This window comes from Apteryx rowi, unplaced genomic scaffold (genome assembly GCF_003343035.1).
Source record: "Apteryx rowi isolate R43461 unplaced genomic scaffold, aptRow1 scaffold_279, whole genome shotgun sequence".
NCBI classification, from domain to species: Eukaryota; Metazoa; Chordata; class Aves; order Apterygiformes; family Apterygidae; genus Apteryx; species Apteryx rowi.
Window position 1 is genome coordinate 132,826 of NW_020449185.1, and position 22,801 is coordinate 155,626.

Genomic DNA, 22,801 nt, shown 5'->3' on the forward strand with positions numbered 1-22,801 from the left:
GGGTCTTTCTCTGAGAGGCCAAAAGCATAAAAAAAATTGTAGCAATAACTGTCACTCATGGATGCTTTCAAAAAGCCTATCAGCATTTGCAGTAGTAGTATAGTAAAGGYCACACAGATGAAATAGGGTCTACTCCCAGCTCTGCCACAAAGCTGTTATGCACACTAAACAAATCAACTAATAAAAACTAATGCAATACAAGCGTACTTCTCCCACCAAACATTATAACATATTCCTTGAAAACAGATATGTAAAACAAAGAAAAAATAAGGAAGCAAGAGCCTTCCTTCCTAACAGATACAACCCAACAGCTCATTTCTGGCTGAGGTTCATCTTTCAGCAGCAAGTTACTTTCCAAGAACAGCTAAAATTATAAGAAAGAGGTAAAAAAAATTCTGTCAGAATGAAAGAGTGATGGGCAGCATCATTCAGCATATTACGTATCAAAGGACTCCTGGCAAGTGGCTTGAACTGTAATTTTGTAGATATTCTGGGGTTTTGTGTATTTGGGGTTTTATACCTCTTTCTCAGAACACAGGCAAAGAGCTTATATGAACACAAGATTTTGTGGCGCTGTTCCTTTCCTTTCAATTTGCACCTAGTTCTACAACAGAGAGGTTAGGATCTGAGGGGTTTGTTTAGTATCAGCCCGAAGTGCAATCTGCGGAACATTCATATTAGATATACGATTACAGGGTACAAAGGAGTGACAAAAGCCACAGAGAGGATAGAGGACTACTGTGATAAGGACATTTTTGATTCAAAATACAAGCATTTTTAGATCAGATTAGTAATACTCAGCAAGAGCAAATTTCTAAAGTAATTTTAAGAACTGTATAGGAATAAGTAAAATAAAACTACTGGGTAAAATGACAGACTATACATGCAGAAACATTAAAAGACACTGAGTTACCATAAAAGTAAATCAGAAGGCCTTTGTGTTATTAATAAACTCAAAAACTAGCATTGTAAAGCTGAAACAATGAAAGAGGCTTACCAAGATTTTAGTCATGAACACATTAACATAGACCTTATATCTGACCTCCTGTACCTAATTATCACTTACTTGAACATTTAAAAGAATAATTTAACCCTAAGAACTTAGTATTATTAAAATCAATCCTTGAGAAACAAAAAAGGTTTTCTCTGTTTTTGTATTTCAGTAGTACAAGTCATCCAACTGTTCTTTCAACACAATAATCCTTCAAGTTATTTCTATTATTTGCTTACATAAGTTCCACATACATACTTTTAAGATTCTTCTAAGGAAGTGTAGTCATTAAATGAAGTGAATTCATGAAACCATAAGCAYGGCCACCCCTGTGATTTGTGATCAGTCAAGTTGTTAACGTGCACCATCACTCACCCCATATCGGCAAGTCATCGATATACATCTGGTACCAATAGTGATTTTTGATAGCGTACACAAATGCGTCTCTTCTTCCTTTGTCCAAGTCAACTTCACAGTAAGTGGTCTGCATTACATCGTCTGCAAGAAATTAAAGCACTGTTAATCATTTATTAATGAGTCGGCTCTAAATGAACACAAACTAAGGGGTAGCATACATTTCTGGAGTCTTTAACCCCTCTTGGATCTACATCTTCAAGTAGGTAACAGAAAGGGACACTCTGGAAAGGAACCACTACAGCAACTTATTGTTCCTGTAATTCTGCCCTCCGGTATGCAGAAACTTCCCAGGTACTTGACAGGAAGGGCTTCAAAGTATCCTTTTGCTACTCCACCCACAGAAGTTTAAGATCCATTTGCTGAAGGTAGCTTTATCTGGACAGCCTAAGTGAGGACCCATTTAAAGTCAGTGACAAGCTGATACTAGCAGCTGTTTGCRAAGCCCATCCGCTCTTAGAAACATTTGCAGACCATGAGAACTCTTATGTTGACAAGAGGTATGAAATTATTAGCAAAATATATAAAATTGCATATGATATTAACTCTCCATCTTAGTATTTCCAGGCTCACTGACTGTCCCTGTTGTCAACAGGAATACTATTCTCCTTAAAAAACAAACCAAAACCCCACTTTTTAAAGTTCTGAGCAATTCTCAAGAAACAAGCATAAAGGAGGAAACAAAACATACAGAACAAAGAAGGAAGACAGAAGTAGGAACAATGCAAAGAAGGCACAAAAGGCTGCATTTGAAAATAAAATAAATCTGCCTCTTCAAGCCAGACAGCTATTTTTCCCCCATCAACAACTCATAAGTAATGCAGTTAGCAGACATGTATTCGTACCCAATTTCATTGCCTTATGTTTCCTTTTCAAATGAAACAAGACAAAAGGACACATRTGAAAAAAATAAATAAAAAGAGCAGCAATAGCTTTAGATAAAAAAAATCCACTTAATGAGTGAATGTTTTCAGTCTCCAAACAACGAGTAAAGTGAACACAAAAAAAATCCACCTTCTCCTTCCCTATTCCTATTTATCATCACCGAGAACTGCGACTCATTTCTAGTAGACAGCATTAATTTGTGCTCCAYGTACAGCTCCAATTTGTGCCCAAATTCAGCTTACTTGAACTTTTTCTACACATTAATATAATTCTAAAGCTTAAAAAGAAAATGAAATGGCCTGCAGAGAAAAAGCACAGGTAAGCAGAACATTTCYAACACAAAACATTCTCTTTCTGATAACTTTTTTTTTTCCTCAACATGAAAATATGCACACAATCTCTGGTTAAGCAAAACTAAAATAGAGCCCAGTGAAGCAAGAGAGTAGGAAACCCATCAAAAGCAGTCTTGCATAGCTGGAGTGATTTCCTATAGCCCTAGAGTGGATGCATCTCTTATTTCCTACAAAAAACTTCAATTTCTTTTTTTTTCCCCCCCCCTTGAAGACCTAATGAAAGCACACTAAGCTTCATTTTCACTAAAAAAGAATAAAAAATAAAAAAATCATTTTCCAGATTGACTTCCTAGGCAATAAACATTTTGCTGTTCTGAAGTCACTTGGAGTCTGGGAAGAGAGAAAAACCAAAACCATTCAAGTCAATATCCTGAAGGGTCCTGAGAAGGCAATTAGACCACAGACTACATTTTCAAGATCTGTACTGGTCCAGTCAAGAGATGAAAGGCAATAAAGTTGGCACCACCATTGAAACAAATACTTACAAACCCAGGCCTCAGTTGCATCCATTCATGCCTGYGCTGAACTGGATCCTATATGTTCTGGAGTATGCTCACAAGAAATGCCTCTACTTTCTCGCCTTAACAGATTTGAATCATCTTGGCATTAATTAAAAAAAAAAAAGAAGGAAAAAAAAAGGCAACTGAAGCCCCTGCCTTCTGGATTTGTTGCTAAGCAGGGAATTAACTCTTTCCCAAATACTTGGCACTTCATTACCATTCTTTGCCAGTTTCATACTATACTCAAATAACGAATAATGCCTTTCTAACATTAAGACGTTTACTCGTGAAGGATGCTTCAACACACAGAGGTCAAGCTAAATAAATATATTGTGAACTAAAATAGTAGTAAAAGAAAGAAGATAACCTTGTAGAATCTGTTAAATGAAGCATTATATTCTGGCACAGCACAAAAGTCTGGTCTGGAGGGAGGCAACGACATGGGCTGCCAGGTCAGTTTTCACTGGATCTCTCCTGACTTGTTTACTATGCAGCTACACAAACAGCAGTACGAGCACAACTGAGGGACAACACAGGGATAGGAGCAAGTGCTTCTACTAAAAGGAAAATCACTCAAACCACACAAATATTCTCCATTTAGAGACCCTTTCCCATTTTACTCAGAATAGAGCAGCCTTTGTTTGTATTTATCTAAAACAAATTTGTTATTAGACTATAACTGGTTTCCAAGTACCTCCRTGGGTTTTCAGACCCCTGGAATTTGCTTTTTTCGCTAACTGAAACAAGCCATTCTGCATCTAATGCTGCAGGATGTAAGCGCTGGCTCTTGCTGCTATAAAAAAAGAGACTTTGAAAAACTATTTGAAGGGGCACAACTGCCGTCATGTCTGAGTCAGGCTGCAGATTGCTGCATGCCACCACAAGCTGCCTTCATCCATTTTTATGGATTTTACTTTTGGCATTCAGAACATCACAAGACCTCACAATATCATGATCAACTGAGTAAAAGTCACTCAAGTGCATATACACAAAAAGCCAGTAAACTCAAAGCATGATTTTACTTAATTTACATGATTTCACCCATAGCCATTCTACACCACAAACAGGTCAGCCAGGAYCTCGGGCAAGGGGAACAAAGAGAAGTGCTCCTTCCTCTAGCCACTGGCAATGCTGAAGCCGTGGTTTAGTTACAGGGCAGAAATTCTTATTAGCTGGTTAAGCTCAAGTCTGTTGTGTTAACTGATTGAGTGAAAGTAGCTTAGAACAGCATTCATTGGCTGGGGAAGCTGGAGACTGTACTTCATTACAGCATTACTAGATCTGAAATTTTGCATGTTTTAGACATGACCATAACCTGGATAAAAAGTAAGGTGGGTGGAGTTAGAAATACATACTGTGGAGTGTCTGCATCACTTAACGCTGAAGAGGCAATGTCTGGTATATAACATAGCCTCAGTAACATCAGTAGCACATTAAGAAAGTTTTAAAATAGCATGAACATGAGACTCATTACAAAAGGAGATGCAATTATGCCAGATTTTGAACTTCCTATGAACAGTTAGATCAGCTTGATTTTACTCAGATATATAAACCACATCCCTCATTACGGTATCTGCCCATCTCTTAGTATGACATGCAGCATCAGTCTGAATGGCTGTCACATTTTCTAGAAGCACTGCAGAAGTCTTACACAAGGAGTTTCCTTTTTCCTTTCAAATTCATCTTCTCTAATTGGTATTGTACTAATGGCAATGTCAAAAAATCATTCTCTCACTGAAGTTGCTATGATGCCAATGTTCAACGTGCTTAATCATTCACTAGGACTTAGGTGCAACACTCACAGGATGTCAATACAAATGCTTGAATAAAGAACGTGACATATTACATGAAAGCATCATTATTATAGATTTAGCTTGTCAAGAGAATTAAGCCAAATAAAACCTAAAGTTATAAGAGTATATTAATAATTCCCTAACTTCTTCACAAAGGTATTTTTACAGGTTTGAGACCCGTGATATAATAACAACACTGTCCATAGTCATAACAAATGGGAAATGCAGCTATCCTATAGGGTCACAGGTATCCTTTCACACAACATGTTTTTAAAACTCAACTGGAAACACTACTTCATGGGTTCATGAATATATTGCAGATTTGTCCCACCAGTCACCACAACAAGCATCCAAGCACAGAGCTCCATTTTTGGCAAGATAAATTTCTACAAAGTCATAATTTTGTAGGTTCTTACCCTATTTCAGAAACACAGGCAAGCTCCACTGATTAAACTGCCAGAAGGGAATTTTTTTTTTTTTTTAAACTGCAGAAGCTAATCTGTTAGAACAATTTACACACACACACACACACACACACACAGAGAGAGAGAGAGAAAGTATATGTATATATAGAGAGAGTATATATATAGAGAGAGAAAGAATTCCTGAGCTCAATCTGTGTTTGCCCTGACTGCAGTATTTTTGCAGGGATAGTCAGTCAGTCTAGCAACTTCTATAAGCACAGAAGTAGCATCTAATCCCCCTTTCCTCATTCCAAAGGATAAAAAACAGAGTACAAATTCGGAAACTAATTCAGTTTGACAAATTCTTAAAACACCAATTTAAAGAGGAAAAGTATCTGTAGCTGTTAGCCCCAAACACTTTAGGAAAGACATGAGTCTGTTAACTCAGAACTTAGATCTGGTTTACATATTCATAAAGGAAATCTGCACAAGTCTTTCAGATGGTCATGCCAACCTTTTGCATATGAGCTCCCTATAGTTAGGTTCTTCATTGCATATTTAAGTATCTAGAAGTTTATCAAAAGGTACTTGATTGGTTCTTAATTATTTCAGCTGCAGATATTAGATATTCAGCATTCCTTGAAAATATGCCCTTTACTTCAAAACAATGTAAAATACAAGTTTCCATTTAAGAAACAAAAATTAGAGAAAAAAAATCACCAATAACTTTGTTTCAATTTCAATTTCACTGCAGCAATTTCTGAGCCACTGGTGGGGGAGGGGGGAGGAAACTGGGATGGATCAATCACAACAACAAGATAAAATCTAGCCTTTAAAAAAATTCAATTTCTGCAATTTAAGTCAACTACATTGTAAAACAAAAACAACCCCTCCCCCCAAAACAGTGAACACCACCACTTCAGTCAAGAACAAAACCTACCATTAAAATGTCACCAAAAAGCCAACATTTAAACAAACAAATCAGAAAAGAAACAGTCTGAGAAGTGTTTATATAAATTCTAAATCTTGATGGCTGGTCTATGAAACTTAAATTTTCCCATATGCAGGGGATATAAATTGTGCTGGTTTTATGATAACTTCTAAACCTGTAAAAAAAAAAAAAAAAAAAAATCTCAGGTAGCAAACTTTTGTTCTGTGTTTTTACTCTAAAGAAACCATATAACTAAGATGACTTGGATTTCAACAAATTTTACATAGTCTTATATTAAATAAGTACTAATAACTATTGCTACATTTAATTTATGCTTGTTGTGTTGAAATTTGAAAAAAGGATATTTTAATACCTTTAATATCAGGTCAAACACAGTAAAACAGAGTTGAGCCACTTTCAAAGTTCATTTCATAGATCCAGTGCTAGAAGTACTCAATCACCTCCTGATGCAGAAGCTGCTGGAAACCAGCTAGCAGCAAGGAGATTGTTGTCTGCCATCTTTTATCATCAGGACACAGATTGTAARGGACAAATTAGAAACACACGTGGACAGCTTCCCAGTTCATGGACACATATTTAGTCATCAACCAGCTACTATGCACCATCTGCTTTCTAGAAAATATCAGACCTGCACCAGCTTCCATTAAGAATTAAATTCACTGCTGGACCAGTACTGATCAACAATCTACATCAAGGAGTACCAATATCTTAATTAAAAAAAAAAAAAAAGCAACAAAGAACACAGGTGAAGAGGAAGACACTAATGGGTAGTATAAGATGTACGCGCTTGGTTCACAAACCTATCAGTTTCACTATCCCTACCATATGAAAGCCAAAACTACTAAATACACATTATTTCATTTATTTTGTTTGGGATCTCAAGTATTTCCTCTAGATGATGTGCTCATTTAGACATTCTAGATCCCCCCAAAAATCTCTGTTCAGGTTACAGATATGCCATCTTGCAATTATTCCTGATTTAAGTTCAAGAACATTACTTAAATCTGACCCAAAGCAGACTAAGATAGATGTGACTTCACCTCCAGAAACAAACAAGAAAAATCACATCTTAATGCTTCTCCAGGGAGGGACTGCAATAGGTAATTTTGTAAGCTCTATTATTTTCTTTCGCAGTACAGCAAACAAGTCAAAGTGCCTCCTTGGTGCTCGGAGGACAGTACATTCCCCTTGCATGCTCATTCCGTGCTCCAGTGTGGTTCTTACCACCTTAGCTAACTTCATGAGCTACAGGTCAGGCACCTTCACATATTCCAGGGGTAGGAAGCAAGTTACATATTATGACTTGAAGGAAAGTAACGGCTTAACCAACATGAACTCTCTCAACAGTGGCATCTATGCTGTTTTAAGAAAAAGCAGAACTTCGTATTTATCTAACTATAAAACAGTACATTACTTTCAAATACCTTACATGCAAAGCTTCACTAGCTTACTAATTCACAGTGCTCTTGATAACAACAGTATTCATTCCCCTGGGCTACAATTTTTTTTAACTGACAAAAACACTAAAATTAGAAACCATGGGAATTCCTGTATCATTTTTAGCTTTTAGTTCATGCAGACAGGTACAAAATTAAGCCAAGTACTTCCACCAACGCTGTCGTAACGCAGGCTTACCCATGAAGGAACTGGACTACTACTTTCTCCACACAATGATCCCGTACTGCAATGGCATGATTTTTTGCACCCCTCCCCACTAACCATAAAGGAGAGGGGACACTGCAGCTTGCACAGATCTGCCTCCAGTTCCCTTGGTAACTCCCACACAGGAAACAACATGCTAAAGACTGGATATAACATCCTTCTCTAGGGCCATTAGTACACAGGTTTCAGAGCAGTAATGGACCAGGCAAAATTCAGCCTAATACTTTCAAAAGAATTAAAAACCTTGATATTGTGTATTGGGAAATGTATTAACACTTCCATCACTTAAAAATTGACACGTCCTAGACACCTGATTCTTTCGGAAATCTCTACTCTCTGTACCCATACAAAGACTATTTTGATTGATAGCATGTGCAGTCTGTTTGGAAGAATACGCCCCAGCATAGCAACTAGGTATCTGGTATGCACCGGCAAAGCAATTAGAGGTACAAAAAGGCACCTGTAAAATATGGGCAGACTAGACCTCAAGCCCTGGACAAACTGCACTCAGCTGTCACAACAAAAATCATTTGTAAAACAGAAAATCTAAAGTTTTGTGTGACAAACCRTCACCACAAACATTTGTGAACCACAACTTGAAGCTCCTCAACTCAAAGCAAAACATAACTTAAGGGAAACAGGTTTACCCATTAAGAACTACAAAAGACACAAGTATACTGATCTGGCAGGGATATAATCAAACCAAAACAGTCACACAAGGAACAGTAACCACAGCACTTTTTCTTTTCTTAATTCTTGTTAGTCTGGAAATTGCTTTGTCTTCCAACAGTTCTGAATTGCAAAAGACTTCTCTTAACCAAATAGGAATGTGCCAATTTTTATGTACTGAAGATCTGGAGGCTCAGAGTTGCATGTATTTTTACACAAGAAAACAGGTGCTATGCATTTCTTTTCCTGAGTGTTAGTCAAAAGAATTACAGAAACAGCAACAAATTTCTCTATCATCAAAGCATTTTTACAGGAGTACTTGAGAGGGTATGCAAAGAAGAATGGATTTGTCTATGTTCTACTGCATTATTTCCCTCAGAAACAGCAGGGAATGGTCTGGAAAAAATAAACTACATAAGACTAAACTATAAAGTGATCATGAGAGGGGACAAAAGACAGAAACTGAAAGTTTTACCTACTTCACCTGTTCTCTGAGGAAGAACAYGCTTCACAGATCTAAACCAGCCTGACAACTGCATGTACTTCTGATACAGCTGAGGCTCTAGCCTTTTTGTGCCTCTAAAAATGAAACGTTTTCAAGCATTTCAGCCAGCTGCTGATGTTGAGCCAGTCCACTTCCTTGCCTTGATATCATCTCGACACTTTCATTATAAACAGATTACTAAGTCGCCACCTGCACCTCACGAAGGAAAACGGCAGTTCTGAGAGGACAGAAAGTCGCAGGTTGGAAGCGACGAGCAGTCAGCTACAGAACAGCACAACCACCTCAAGTACTCCCATTCACAAAGTGAAAGACTTGCTCTAGCAAAAAATTGGTATGGTAGGGGAATACATTTACTGTGGCTAATGTTCGGGAAATAAATTGGGGGAAGGGGAAGAGGAGATTAAAATGCTGAAAGAACAAGGAAGGAGAGAGTGCCATAATTCACAGCAATAACCATTGTCTCCAAAATTCCACTCTTTTCCAGCCTGGTGCTGCACCTAAGGCATACACTTGTCACTCAAATAACACACAATCTCTCTGCAGGAATGTGGCAATTAAAAGAAGTCTAAACCACACATATAACTGGCTGTAAAAGAAATAAGATATTTATCATAGTCCGACAATAAAAGTTTTGCTTAATCTTTACAGTCACATTGAACTTCTGCCACTTGCCTTCTCCGTTCTTTCCACTTTGTTTCCAAGCACATTCTATGAGGTTTGCCGGAAAACTATGCCCCTCATAGTCAATAAAGTTTTCAACAAGACAAGTCTTGCAAATCAGTAATAGGATTTTTTCCCAGTGTTAGTGCCAATATAGTTCACTTCTTAAAGGAAAGCGGCATCTCCAAATTCATTTTAACACAAACATGCTAGCCTTGATGCAACTTCAAAATTTTATGAAGAATTTATGGTTTTAACAAATATTTCATTTATCCTGCTTATAACAAAAGCATAACCAAGTCTCTTATTTCAGAGATGTCCAATTTTTGTTAAATTTTAATAACTTACAGAAACTAAGTTCCATCTGACAGCAAATGCTCAAACGAGATACTATTTTTAAATTCTTCATGCAATTAAGTACTGGTAGCCCTCAAGCAAAAAAAAAAAAAATATATATATATAGACACCAAATTGGACTAAGTAAATGAACGAATGTTAAATTCAATATAGACAAAAAGAATCTGTTATTATTTGAAGCCCTATAATTACCAGTTACAGACAGGTAGACTCTGGGTACTGATGAATAAACTCCAGAGAAATTCTGCAGTAGAAGTCTCATTCCCTAACACCAAGAAACATATTTACAAAAGTAGTTAAACATCATCTCTGAAATAGTACAGAAGTGGGGAGAGGGGCAGGGAACAAGAGTGAAAACAGACCAGGTTTCTCCTGACTGGCATACGATGAGCGAGGGGGCACCTCTTTTAGAACCAACAGAGTAAGAAAAAAAAAGTACATCAATATCCTCCACATCCATTGACATCCTCCCCCAAGTACTGTAAGATAAGAGAGTTTTCCTGTATCCTCATGACCCCAAAATTCTTAGCTGCTCCAATTACGGGTTCCTCAGTATTGGCCTACACAGTTCCATGTGAACCATCTCCTGAAGCTTTTCCAAAAGCAGCAAGAGAACATGATTTTTGCAGTTTCATTAGTGCCATACAGGTTATAATGAGGAGCAACTAAACTGACTAGGCTTGGTTGTTTCATTTGCAGAAGTCTGACTAGGCTTAACTCTATTAGATATTAGTATCTGACAGCAGATGTAAGATGCAATGCTATCTGTATTTATATTTGGTATAGTACTTTCTTTCACAACTCTTAGAAATATTCTGGCTGCTAAAAGCTTCATTCTACTGACCTCGATAGCTTTGCTTCTCAAACAGAGAGCTTCCTCAGCAAAAAGAGCCATGTATATTTTAAAAGAACACAAAGAATTTCTAACCAAGCATACACATACTAGCTATTACAGTAGTTGAAAGGAAAATCATAGAAATTTGTCAAATTAAACCCCCAAACTTGCTACTTATGAAGTAGGGAGATGTGTATAAAAATTGCACCTCTTGCAACTTCTTGAAATTATAAATTCACATAAATTTCCTCTAATTTTATTTTAATCATCTTTCAGAAAAGGCATGGAGTAATACTAAGAATATGAAACATATGTTCCCAAGATGGCTTACAGCTGTATGACTTTTTTTTATATTACCAAATAATACTAAGACACATTAACATGTGGTTCATCAAGCATTCAAAGGCCCATTCTCCCATCAGCCAGAATAAGTTGCCCACCTCCTACCACTGAGGTATGCATTTTCCTTTGCTCATCATCTGCTTTAAAGTTGATTTCTATTCACTTCACGTACAGGAATCAAAACTTACTTGTTAACTTTAAGTCATTTCTTTGGCTTTATTCATATTTATGACATCCAAAATTGGAAAAAAATAAAGGTTGGAGTAACATACATAAAAGCAAATTAAGAGCAGCAGTGTTTTCATTCTGAATTCTTATAAAAAAAAAAAGCTGCTTTTTGTACAGTGCATTTTAATAACTTCATTAAAAAGCAAAAGAATTTAAACTACAGAACATTCAAAACTAGACAGGAGAGAAAAGAATACAATGAATACAATAATATTGTCTTAGGGTACTACTTTGAGATGTTGAGCACTTGCTACTTGTTCTAACTACAGAGGATCTGCAAATATTCAACATCACAGAAAAAAATTACATCTTCATAATTGATAATTACAGAGTGTACATTTTGGGGTTGCAAGAGATCTGAAAAATGGTCAAATACTTTCACCACCTTCAACTACATCTCATTTTTCACAAACATAACATTCACATACAAATAGATTTACTCTAATGAAACAGACTCAGGTTTTTTAAAACATTATCAAAATAAACATATGCCATATTCTATGAAACAAGTTTTCATATTAAAAAAAAATCACTTCATCATTTTATGGTAAGACTTTCTGAGAGAAGATGTGGATAGAGTTACACATCTTAGTGACTACTTCCCACATTATAAAAAAAGAAATGTTCATTCTATTGATGTTTCCATGTAATATTATTTACTGATTTGAGCAATCATTCAGCACACACTACAGATATGACACACGTGTTATGGGTCAAAGATTTTGGCTGGCAAATATACTTTAATCACTCAATACTCAGAAAGCTCAGTTTTACTCTACAAAAAGTAATGATAATCAGTTTTCAGGAGTATATATCCACTGCAAACATCTTTCTTAAGGGACATATACATGAAAGCTTAGCATATTTAAAAGTCAKCTGTATTAGGTAACTGTACAGAGAGTTTCAAGCAACAGTATGAAAAATACTCAGTAGCTGGCAGAAGTAAACTTTCATTTCTTCTAATTAAGAAAAAAAAGTGACCAAACGCGCTTTCAATTGCTTACCTTTAAATTTTATGTCAAGGCCACTGAATTCCAATTCAACTCCTTGAAGCGCTTCTCCTAGGGTTTCATGGTAATGGCTGATACTTTTTTTYGATCCCACACAGAAAGGAAGAGAGAAGTATTTGTATGTCTCTTGGCGATTGTGGTAAGGTCCTACTGTATTCATCCATAAAACAACTTCTTCTTTATCTTGGTACTGAAAGATAAAGTTACTGAGTTAGATGAGAAGCCCAGGAGAATTAAACGAAGAGTATCTCTCATTCATATTAACTAGCGAGGCAGGAGTGTTTAATCATAAGCAGCAGTTACATTTAAAGACAGTCTGGTGTTTCTGCCTTTTAGGTGGCAGGGGTTCTAAGACAAGATTTTCAGCCTGCCTTCCTACGAAAAATGTTTTAGCTGATCATACAGTTTCTTAGAGTCTATCACTGAAGTAACACAAGAGGAGGACTGGTCATGGAAATTAGATAAAGCAGCAGAAGAAACAACAGAAGTGGAAAAAAAGCAGAAGTCTCAACAATGTTTTTGCAAATTTTGTGAAAATGCACTCCAGCTAAAAGCAAAACTCTGCAAGTACCTCCACTGAGAGGAAGGAAATACCATGAACTAACATCTTGTTAGACAAGATCTTATCAAACAAATCAGACAATTGCCCGTGAGAGAGATCTTACAGATGAGCCAATCATTCGAAAGACATGAGTTTATATTGTTTTAGACACCATTATAAATCAATCAAACAGGATTCAAAGTCTGTAGGAAGTGAGGCTTCCTTAGTTCCAGTGATCACAGGTATATTGTATTTTCCTAAAATGCAACTCTTTCTGTAACGGTCCAAAGCAAGAGCGACCTTTTACATTCAAAATTCCCAGAAGAAAGCAATGCCTTACAGAGAGTACTAAAATTCAACTGTGGCATACCTACAGTAGCCAAGAGACAAAAACGTCAGACAGAAGGGCTGCATTTTGATGTATTTCCAACATTCTCACAGCGAAAAACCAGAATAGCAAAAAGTCTGGTGGTTGCCATCAAATTCTTTGGAGGAACATTCACCCTTGAACTTTCCACAGCTGCTGTCAGCCAGCAAAACTTAGTCCTCGGCTAGGAGCCAAAAACTTTTTTTTCAAGCCTGTATAACTTTTAACAAACACAGTCTTTAGACCTGTTTGTCCATCAGTATACAAGTATTGCCTGAATTCAGAAGAATGAACTGACCCGAAATCATTATTTGCACTATATCTGAATGTATCTGGATGACGTAAAAGGTTAACAGGGTTAACTGACAGGTTAACTCAGAAATGATTAGCTACATGTGGAATGCATAAAACTTGATATGAGGTGTTCGAAAGTTAAATTCATGGATTTAAATAAGCATGTTTTAGGAGGTATTTTAATCCCTTTATCTCGACATGTCACTTCAAGTAGGAGCCTAATCTCCTTTGTTTACATTGTTGCACAAGGGTCTTTCCTGCATCTTACCTGAGCTATCTCCAACAGGAAAATTTCACTCTGAGCAGCAGCAAAGATCAAATACTTATCAGTTTCACAAACCTGCCTGAGAAAGGAGCACACACTCTGGAACCACTCTGAAGGGTAAAAACCATCAATGAGGAAGCAAAGTAAACAACACAGCAAGAGAAAGTAGACATTCCTTCTCTCTGCCAGCAGCCAAGAAGGTTATACCAGTGCGGCACAGCTGTCTAACGTCCAAAGAAAGTTGAGAGAGAAAAAAATTACAGTTCCGGCCCCTCAGCAGCAGAAGCAGGTAGCACAATCCTCACTACCACACCGCCTCCAGCTCTCGCCAAAGCAGCAAGGAACAAATTGGTCCTTACTTCTTTCTATTCTGCCATGCCTAGCCTGTCTTTTGTTCCTTCCTCTATTAGCTACAGAATATTTTCAGCCCTTTCTCAAAATGATCTTAACCTGTTGATACCCCAGTTTAGCATTATTTCTTCTAATGCAGCAGCTTTCACATAAACCAAGCTATACCTCCATACAACCTTCAGGAATGGATTATGACAACATTCCTAGACTTGTGAACTTGTCTTAGTGACTGAAAAAAGAACGGGTTGCCTACTGTTTTACTTAGCTACTTGTTTGTGACTTCCTTCAYACTGAGTTGGGACGTCTACATTTTTTGGAACTATGACAGATCACCTTCAAGTGAGAGGAAGAACATACCTCTATACATACAACTACTGAAAGAGAGCACATTATTCAAAATCTTGTTTCTTGTTCAGATCTAATTATGCAACTACATTATAATTACATCAGCTGCAAAAATAACTTTGGTCTTTGCCTGTCTCTTATCTGCATGATGCTTAGACCTCTTTCCAGGCCTCCTCGAATCTAATTCAATACAAGGGAGAAGAGAAATATGACAGCAAAAGGATGCATTTTTTTCCCCATTGACTCCAAGATGCCATCAAATCTGCACTGGAGAGAAAAGGGACCAAACCAAACATAACCAAAGAATTCACTCCGTTTTTATTACTTTCTCCTTTCTCACAACCATCACAGCAAAATATCTAAAGGAAAAACTGTTCAGAACTGCTATATAAAATAACAGGGTTCCTTGGCACTACCAGGCTATGCCTCACTCATAATTAGCASGTCTCTAGTTATAGCAATTTGCAATCCATTAAGTACACACTTGTTGCATTTTGATCATTCTCAATTATATGGATGGACTTTCAGGTTTAAAAGTGTTTCCCTGTCAGTTACCTATAACTTCATTTAAACAAAGTGTGCAAGGACAGGTAACAGTATAGTACAGCATGTCTTCAAACCTAGAAGCTGAAGTGTCTAGTTKTAGGCAGTGAACTTTCCTCTAGAGGGAAAAAAAAATACAGAAGTAATCACTAGATACAAGAATGAACACATCTCTACCTTGTTCAAGAAAGTCCGGGATTTAGGCATCCAAAACATCCTATGTTATAATGGCTAACTAAGCCTTCACAGAGCAATATAATCAGAAGAGGAAAGCTACAACCATTTCAGTAAGAAATAATTTCTGGATTGCTATCACATTCCCATACAGTGAAGAACCTAACACAAAGAGTATTCAAAGACCTGCACCTCACCAATTCGTAACACTTTTGGAAAGAGAATTCCCTATTTTCAAGAACAGTATCTTAAATGGAGCTTTTCAGACCAATTCCCTGTGGGGAGATACTCTCTCTTATCTACGCACTGCCATACATTCACAGATTATTGTAAATTTACGTGCAAAATGTTACAACCTTGCAACTGAGACATCTGTCACTATCTTTCTTCACACCATTAAAAAGTATCAGGAAAATTTATTTACAGCAAGCCAAAGAAACTGCTTCCTTTTTTAATTTCACAAATTGGTTAAGTTCCTATCATTATTTAAGCCCTTAGAAAAAGAGTGATGTGTTAAAAATCTTTAGAAATTTCTCTAAATTTAGAAATGTTCCCATAACTACTAATACATACACAGACATATTAACACACTTTGAAGTACTAACTACAATGTAAATGTCATTCTTCCAACACAGGCCTGCAAGAGGTTGTATACTGTTATCCACTACAGCGAGCAAAAGCACTGTTGGAGCTGTGACTGCAATGAAATAAAGTATAGTGACATATAAATTGGCTTTAAAGTCCCTTCACACAGAAAGCCTATGAAGAAATGACTCCAAAAATTGAGGACAGAAAGCCATACAAACCACCCTGAAAACCAAATTTGAAAGGACAGAAAGAARCCACTAAAAATCTGCATTTCTGCGAACATGTTAGAACTGAACAGTTAAGTGCACTCATAACAATACAGCTACTAGTTATGTCAAACTTGCTGCCTTTGGAAGGAAAATTCATGTCACTGCTACCTACGAGGCGAAAGGTACTTCTCCAGAATAGCACTGCCCACACAAATGGCAGTAAACCCTTCTCACTGGACAGAAAACACCAGCCTGAATGGCTTCTAATAGGAAGCAGACTCCCAAAGATCTAGCGTCCTGGAAATCTGTTACATGGTATAACTTCTCATTAGCTTTGGGAAAGACATCTATTTCCTCAAAGCAAACCCTCTAATTGCTGCCTCTACTCCCTTTGCAGTCTTCAGACATCTACAGATTGGAACCGAGAGGTGAGCATGACTCTGTCACGCCGTATTTTGCCCTGGGGCCTGAAGAGCAAAGCTGACCACAGCCTGCAGTTATTTTCTATCTTCTGGTAAGTGTGGAGAGGAGCTCAGTTGCTTTCCCACATCAGAAAGTTGTATATTCATTTTTCTATGCAATGTATATTTCTGCCAACCCTYCTCATTCAATTTCTTAAAACTTTCTTCTTTATAGTTTCCTTCATATAAAACTTACCTTTGCCTTGGCTGCTGAGTCCCGCACAACTAAGGGGCAGGGCAGTCACAAAACCATTTGGTGCACCCCACTGAAGCCCAGTATCACTTTTTCACTCTTTAAAATGTCAAAAGATGGAAGAACAAGATACATCAAAGGCTGGTATTACTACCCCTTTTTTTTTTTTTTTTTACTGGTAGGGTAATTTGGTGGCAAGGAGCTCAGTGCTGTCAAAGAGTTCAAGTATTTTCTTGCATTACTGCCTTCTCAGTATCAAAGTGTTTACAACAAACAACAGCCAATGGTAATGTGAAACAATTACAGAAGAAAATTCTTATTGAGGCAAGATAAAGAACTACAGTATCTTCTGGGCCTCTTCTGTCACCTCCATATGAGGATTTCTAGATTTGGAGAATGCTAATGTACAAGGGATCTTACAGCAAACGTCCACGCTGTGAAAGAGAGATCACATAAGACAAATTGCTAAAGAGCGACGGGTTCCAACAGGGCCACGGCAGTCAGGCACACTCTGTCAGCTCCAGTAAGATTTTGGTCAGCCCACTCATTAACAGTCTTGCAGTGGTTTCAACTACTGCATGTTCCTTTATATATTCTTTCAGGGCATTTGGAGCCTCCTACAGACTGTGGAGATCTAGGGGCCATAGAATATAGGAAGAAAGTTTCGGCTCAAGTTTCAGCTCAATAGCACCATTTCTTATTCTCAGCAGAAAAAAACATACTGAAAAACTATTCTCATTTCATTAGAAAGTGATCAGCTTTAAACACACTGGACAAAATTACAAAACAGAATCCTGAATTTTTMCTTTTTCCTATTGTGATACTGGCTGATAAGCAACTGCTCAGTTTTACCCTGTGAGCTTTGAATGCAATAGAACAAATCAAAATCCTACTGACTTCTGTTAACCTTAACAGTCAAGTCAGCAAGACCTCATAGTCAAAACCAGCACAGAATAAAATATGACATGAAGAAGTCCAATGGTCTCTTTTAAAAACTGCWATACAGCAATATAAAACTTCCTTGTGCAAACAACTGAAAGAGCGTGATGTTTTCCTTCTCTTCCTCTTCCCTTCTTCTACATAATCAGCAAGCAAAATACTTGGATTCAATGACAGATTCCTCCAAATTCCAGGAAAAAAAATAAAAAAGAAATGAAACAAAAAATAGTTTCAAGACCTCCCTATCAAGGTAGGCAACAAAAGAAAGTCAGCTACAATGTCCAATAATATCCACGTCAAATGTCTAGCGAGTTAAATTCTACAGTTGCTTCATCTAGAGTAGCTGGCCCCTTAACAATCTAAATAGAAATTTCCTGTTCTCATTACATATACAGTGATAAAGGTTTTGAGTCACTATTTGACCCATCATTGCTATAGGACTTTTAGAAAAGAAACAAGTACATTCCTATTTCAGCTGTATCAGAACTACTGAGGGCTGCAACAGGGGCTTCATTACTACAAGTAGCTATGAAATAACATGCCAAATGGTAAAATAATTTGAAGTAACAGTCTGCAGAGTAAACTCCAGATTATTTGAATGACTTAAAGTTACACTTATGCATCAATGCAATTTAAATTTATCCATTTTGAACACAAACACCAATCATCTTCCTAGTACGAAGGATGGTTATTTCGCTGTAGTGAGGTAGAGCCATTTCAGAAACTCCTTTTTGTTCGTCATTCTCTTTCCAGCCTACTTTGCACAGAATTAGATGGTGCAAAGGCAGTTTTTCAGATGCCAGAAGATGGACACCAGTGTTCTATTAAAAATATAGTTACTGACAGGACAGCTGAGCAGATGCCACTGAGTCAAAAGAGATGAACGAGTAAGATGCTGCAACCTCCACGCTGCTAATTTCTTCTGGTTTTGCTTCATATAAAGGGACAATATCCTGCATATAGTTCAGAGAGCCTATATGAATGATATGAAAAGGATATACAATGATACAGGCCCGAGTGTGGACTTCCATTAGCTGACAATACAGACAACTACTGAACACAGGTCTGTGTGCCACTCTGAAGCTCAGTGCAAAGACCATCCCCATATATCTTTATGGTTTAGAAATAATTCAAGTATAAAAATATTGAGACTATCTTTATCACGGGATATCTCTATCTTTCCTTCCTGTTACCCCATAGTACACTCATGTGAAATGGAACACAATTTAATGTTCTCTTTATAATAACTGTATACATTATATTATACTATATATTATAACTGTAGAAATTAGCATGGCAGCCCTGGAAATAAGCTATTTACCCTACAAGACAATTAAGGCTAGATTAAGTCATTAAGCAAAAGGCTGCAGAAAAGGATGCGAGACTGGTAGGGGAGAGGTTTTTGGTATTCTTTTTCAACCATGAAAAACACTTTGCAAAATGCGTCAGAGACACTGATAGAGAGCATTACAACTACCATATCTTAAGTGTTAATTCAGCGAAACAATTTCGAATCAAGATAACTCCTTTCAGACGCTTTGTAATTCTACTCCTTTATTCAAACCAAAGTTTGGAGTGAAGCTTTCCAGAATGTAGTCCCTTAAACACCAACATATATCTCATAGAAAAAAGGTCTAACATCTTTCAATGGCAGAGCAAAACTGCAGAAGCGGGACAGGAAATAGTAAAGAAGTAACAGGAGCAGCAAGTATCTAGTCCCCAGTATCTTACGGACATTCTGTCTATTGAGCATTGTGATAATGCTCAATTATTGCAGCTTATATCCACAGTCTATTTAACTGTTAATTTCAACCTCATGTTCTCATTTGGGTAGAGCAGGTTATTTCTAGTAACATCTCTACATTTCTTGCTGAATTTTAGGCCTGGTCAAAACATGGCTACAACTGTACCAGTAGCACAGTTCACGCTGTTGTACAAACAAGTCTTTTACTTCTACACTTTCCAGACGCGAGAGGCTGCTCAGGCGTACCAAGTCCAGCTTCTGTGACATTTACTTCACCTCTTCAAAATGTAACTGCAAGAACTCCAAAAGGAATTAGGTTACTTGTCTGCACACAATTTTGTATTAAAAGATGTATTTTATCTGCCCTGAAGTGTTTTCTATAGTCTTTCTCTAACTGACATTTTACAGATACCATACAGATTTCATGGTATTGTTATGTACTAATTTTAATCAAGTTTCATATTTTAATGTACTACATCAGGTTAGAAGTCCATTAAAAACACTCTTCTCAATCATATTATGAATTAGAAATTCCGATACCCATTACAGGCAGGTTTTATTTTTTAACATCCGTCATGTACTTCCACACTTACTCAGCATTGATAACTAAAAGCAGCATTAGAATTAAAATGCTACCCACTCCTTAAACCTTTCTTTCCCCTGCAACAGAAATACCACAGTATTTCAGAGTATTTTTACTGTTTGTCTATTTTATCTTCAACCCCACCAAGTCTAACAACAGAAAACGTGAGAGCAAGGACCTGGCACAGGTGCACCAACCCTAAAACACCGCCCTGCTTCTGTAAGATCAGATTAAATTGTGATAAGGCAACCTGTAACTCATCTATACTATGACTTCCGTAAGTCCACAGCCAACGGTCAAATGGTACAATTATGAGAGCACAGGCAAAAAGCAAGTACATAACGCTCTTTGAAGGAACAAAATAAGTTAAGGAATCAGCAGAAAAGTTTTCAGTTCGTTTCTGATAAATTGTTCTGTCACTGTCTGAAATTATGCTGCTGCGTTGTTTTTTTAATAATGAATATTTTAAATGTCAAATCCCAATTTCTCTTCATTTACTGTTGATTTTAAATATCTAAATCCTCATCTTGTGATCACATTGATACTGTTCTTTCCCTAAGAAAATGCAGACACTTCAAATTTAGGATATTCTTTTTCTCAAAACATTACCTATTGATCTGATAAACCTATCCACACCTAATGCCACAAGAAACACTAATATTTGTAATTCTAGAGTTTGATTTTCAGTCCTTTCTCCCCACAATTACCTTTTTATAATATTTGCTTATGCAGTCCTACTGTTATAAAACAAAAGATAAAAATAAAACATTAACAGCCAGTTTGTAGTAGTTATTATAGTTGCAGGAAACAAATTAAAAATTAACTTGCTAACACTGAGCAAAATACGGTATTTTCAAATACTGTGCATGTTGCATGTAGGTAAAATACTACACACCTGCAGCTAAAAAACTGGCAAGATATAATGATACTCCTTCACCCCCACACAGCTAGATACATTTGAACACGAAGTTGCACAGTAGAAGTATTAATAAGGGAATAGCAGTGCATAATACATACTATTCCTATGAATAGGACTCAGTCTTAAAGTCAGTGAAGATTTAGGGTCTAAAGTTACTCAAAACAAGCATTCCTAAATCAGTGTACTGTTTTTCCCCTTCACTTCCCAGAATGTGAGCAGAGTTTTCAAAATGTAACAAAACATTAAGGATGCAGAAAGATTCACCTTCCAACCACATCAGTTTCAAAACCGAAAACTTATTGAAGGAGCATTTCCGTAAGTCTTAATATCGGACTCAGTGTACTACTTAAAAAAAAAAACTGTTCACATTTTATCTACATGATTAATGCTTACTTCCAATCACCTGTATAATATTATAGTATCAAAACATCTAAATAAGGAGACAGCCTTCCAAATAAAGGTAATTGTCTTATGTCAACCCCTTCTAGTCTATCACATGGTATTACTAGTGATCATCATGTGTACTGGAATAATAAGCCTTAAAGACAGAGTTACAATTTTAAAGATTTGAGTAATCAAAAAAATAACATGTCTTAACAAAAAAAATTTTTTTTTTCCACTGGTAATTGTTTAGGTAATTATTCAAAAGACCTGAAAATCACCAGAAGAATTCACTTTTGAAGAGAAAACTATTAAAACTCCATGACAGGTTTACAAAATACTTTTCTCCCCAGAGGACTACCAATATTAAATGAATAACTAGGAATCCCACAAGTCAAATAGCCTTAAAAAAATACAAGGCTATGCTGAAAACTGTCTCACCTCAGCAAAGACTTGATTCTAAAAAAACAGATTCAGCTACCAAACCAGGACAGCTAAAAGAATACCTGCTCCCTGCTCAATATTGGCTCAACATTTCTGTCATTAACTGCAACAGCAGTAAATCCATCAGCTTCAAATAAAATAAAAACAATCCTAAGCAGTTTTCAAAAGCCTCATAAATGCATAGAAYTATTCAGCTTTCTAATTAAGCATTGCTTAGGCAAAAAATATCTGTTTATCTGTTCTATTAAAAACACTTCTTAAGCCTGCCATACCTTGGAAAAACTACAGYAAGAAACTGAGCAAGCATTCATCACCTAAGTTGCCCAAGAATATAAAAAAGCTCTAACAGACTTATACTGTATTTAATCAGACACACTCTAATCCATTCCACTGTTGAGGAAACACGGAAGGTTTTCAACCAAGTCTTGTTCCAACATCCCATCTCAGCTTATAGYGCAAACATCCACCCTTCCACCCCCAAATCATGGGAAACAGCACTTAGGTGTGAAATCAAAAACTGAATAAGCAATACCACTTACTCTGCGGAGATTTTTTCCAGCTATTGCAAGCTTTTGGGAACAATTATCGACTCAATACCAGACGGGCACTCGAGTCAACAGCGTTTTATGAACGCATTTTCTGTAGGGACCCGTGTCCGCGCCCACGCCAGGCAGCCCCCGGGCCTGCTCTGCCCCTCGGTTCGCACCCGCCAGGACACGTTTGCTCCCCTGCCGGGAGCTGCCCCGCTGCAGCCCGTTCCGGCGGGCGCGCAAGGGCAGCCCCTCGACCCGGCTCGCCCGCTAACGCCCTCCCGGAAGCAGCCGGCGCTCAGGCAGAGCGCGGGCAAACACAGCCCGGGCCTCCCTGCACCAAGGCGGCGCCCCCGCGCCGGCGCCCGCT

The 22,801-nt window shown here is 37.3% G+C and overlaps 1 protein-coding gene across 1 annotated transcript in view; it reads right to left on the reverse strand.

The window, feature by feature from the left end:
* Nucleotides 1–13,167, reverse strand: part of TM9SF3 (transmembrane 9 superfamily member 3) — a 43,665-nt gene extending 30,498 nt beyond the window's left edge. The window contains exons 1-3 of the mRNA XM_026068696.1: nucleotides 13,132–13,167; nucleotides 12,555–12,750; nucleotides 1,367–1,489 (exon numbers count right to left, since the gene is read on the reverse strand). Of these exons, the coding sequence (XP_025924481.1) occupies nucleotides 1,367–1,489; nucleotides 12,555–12,750; nucleotides 13,132–13,167 (355 nt within the window). The remainder of the gene's footprint in view (nucleotides 1–1,366; nucleotides 1,490–12,554; nucleotides 12,751–13,131) is intronic.
* Nucleotides 13,168–22,801: the final 9,634 nt, after the last annotated feature.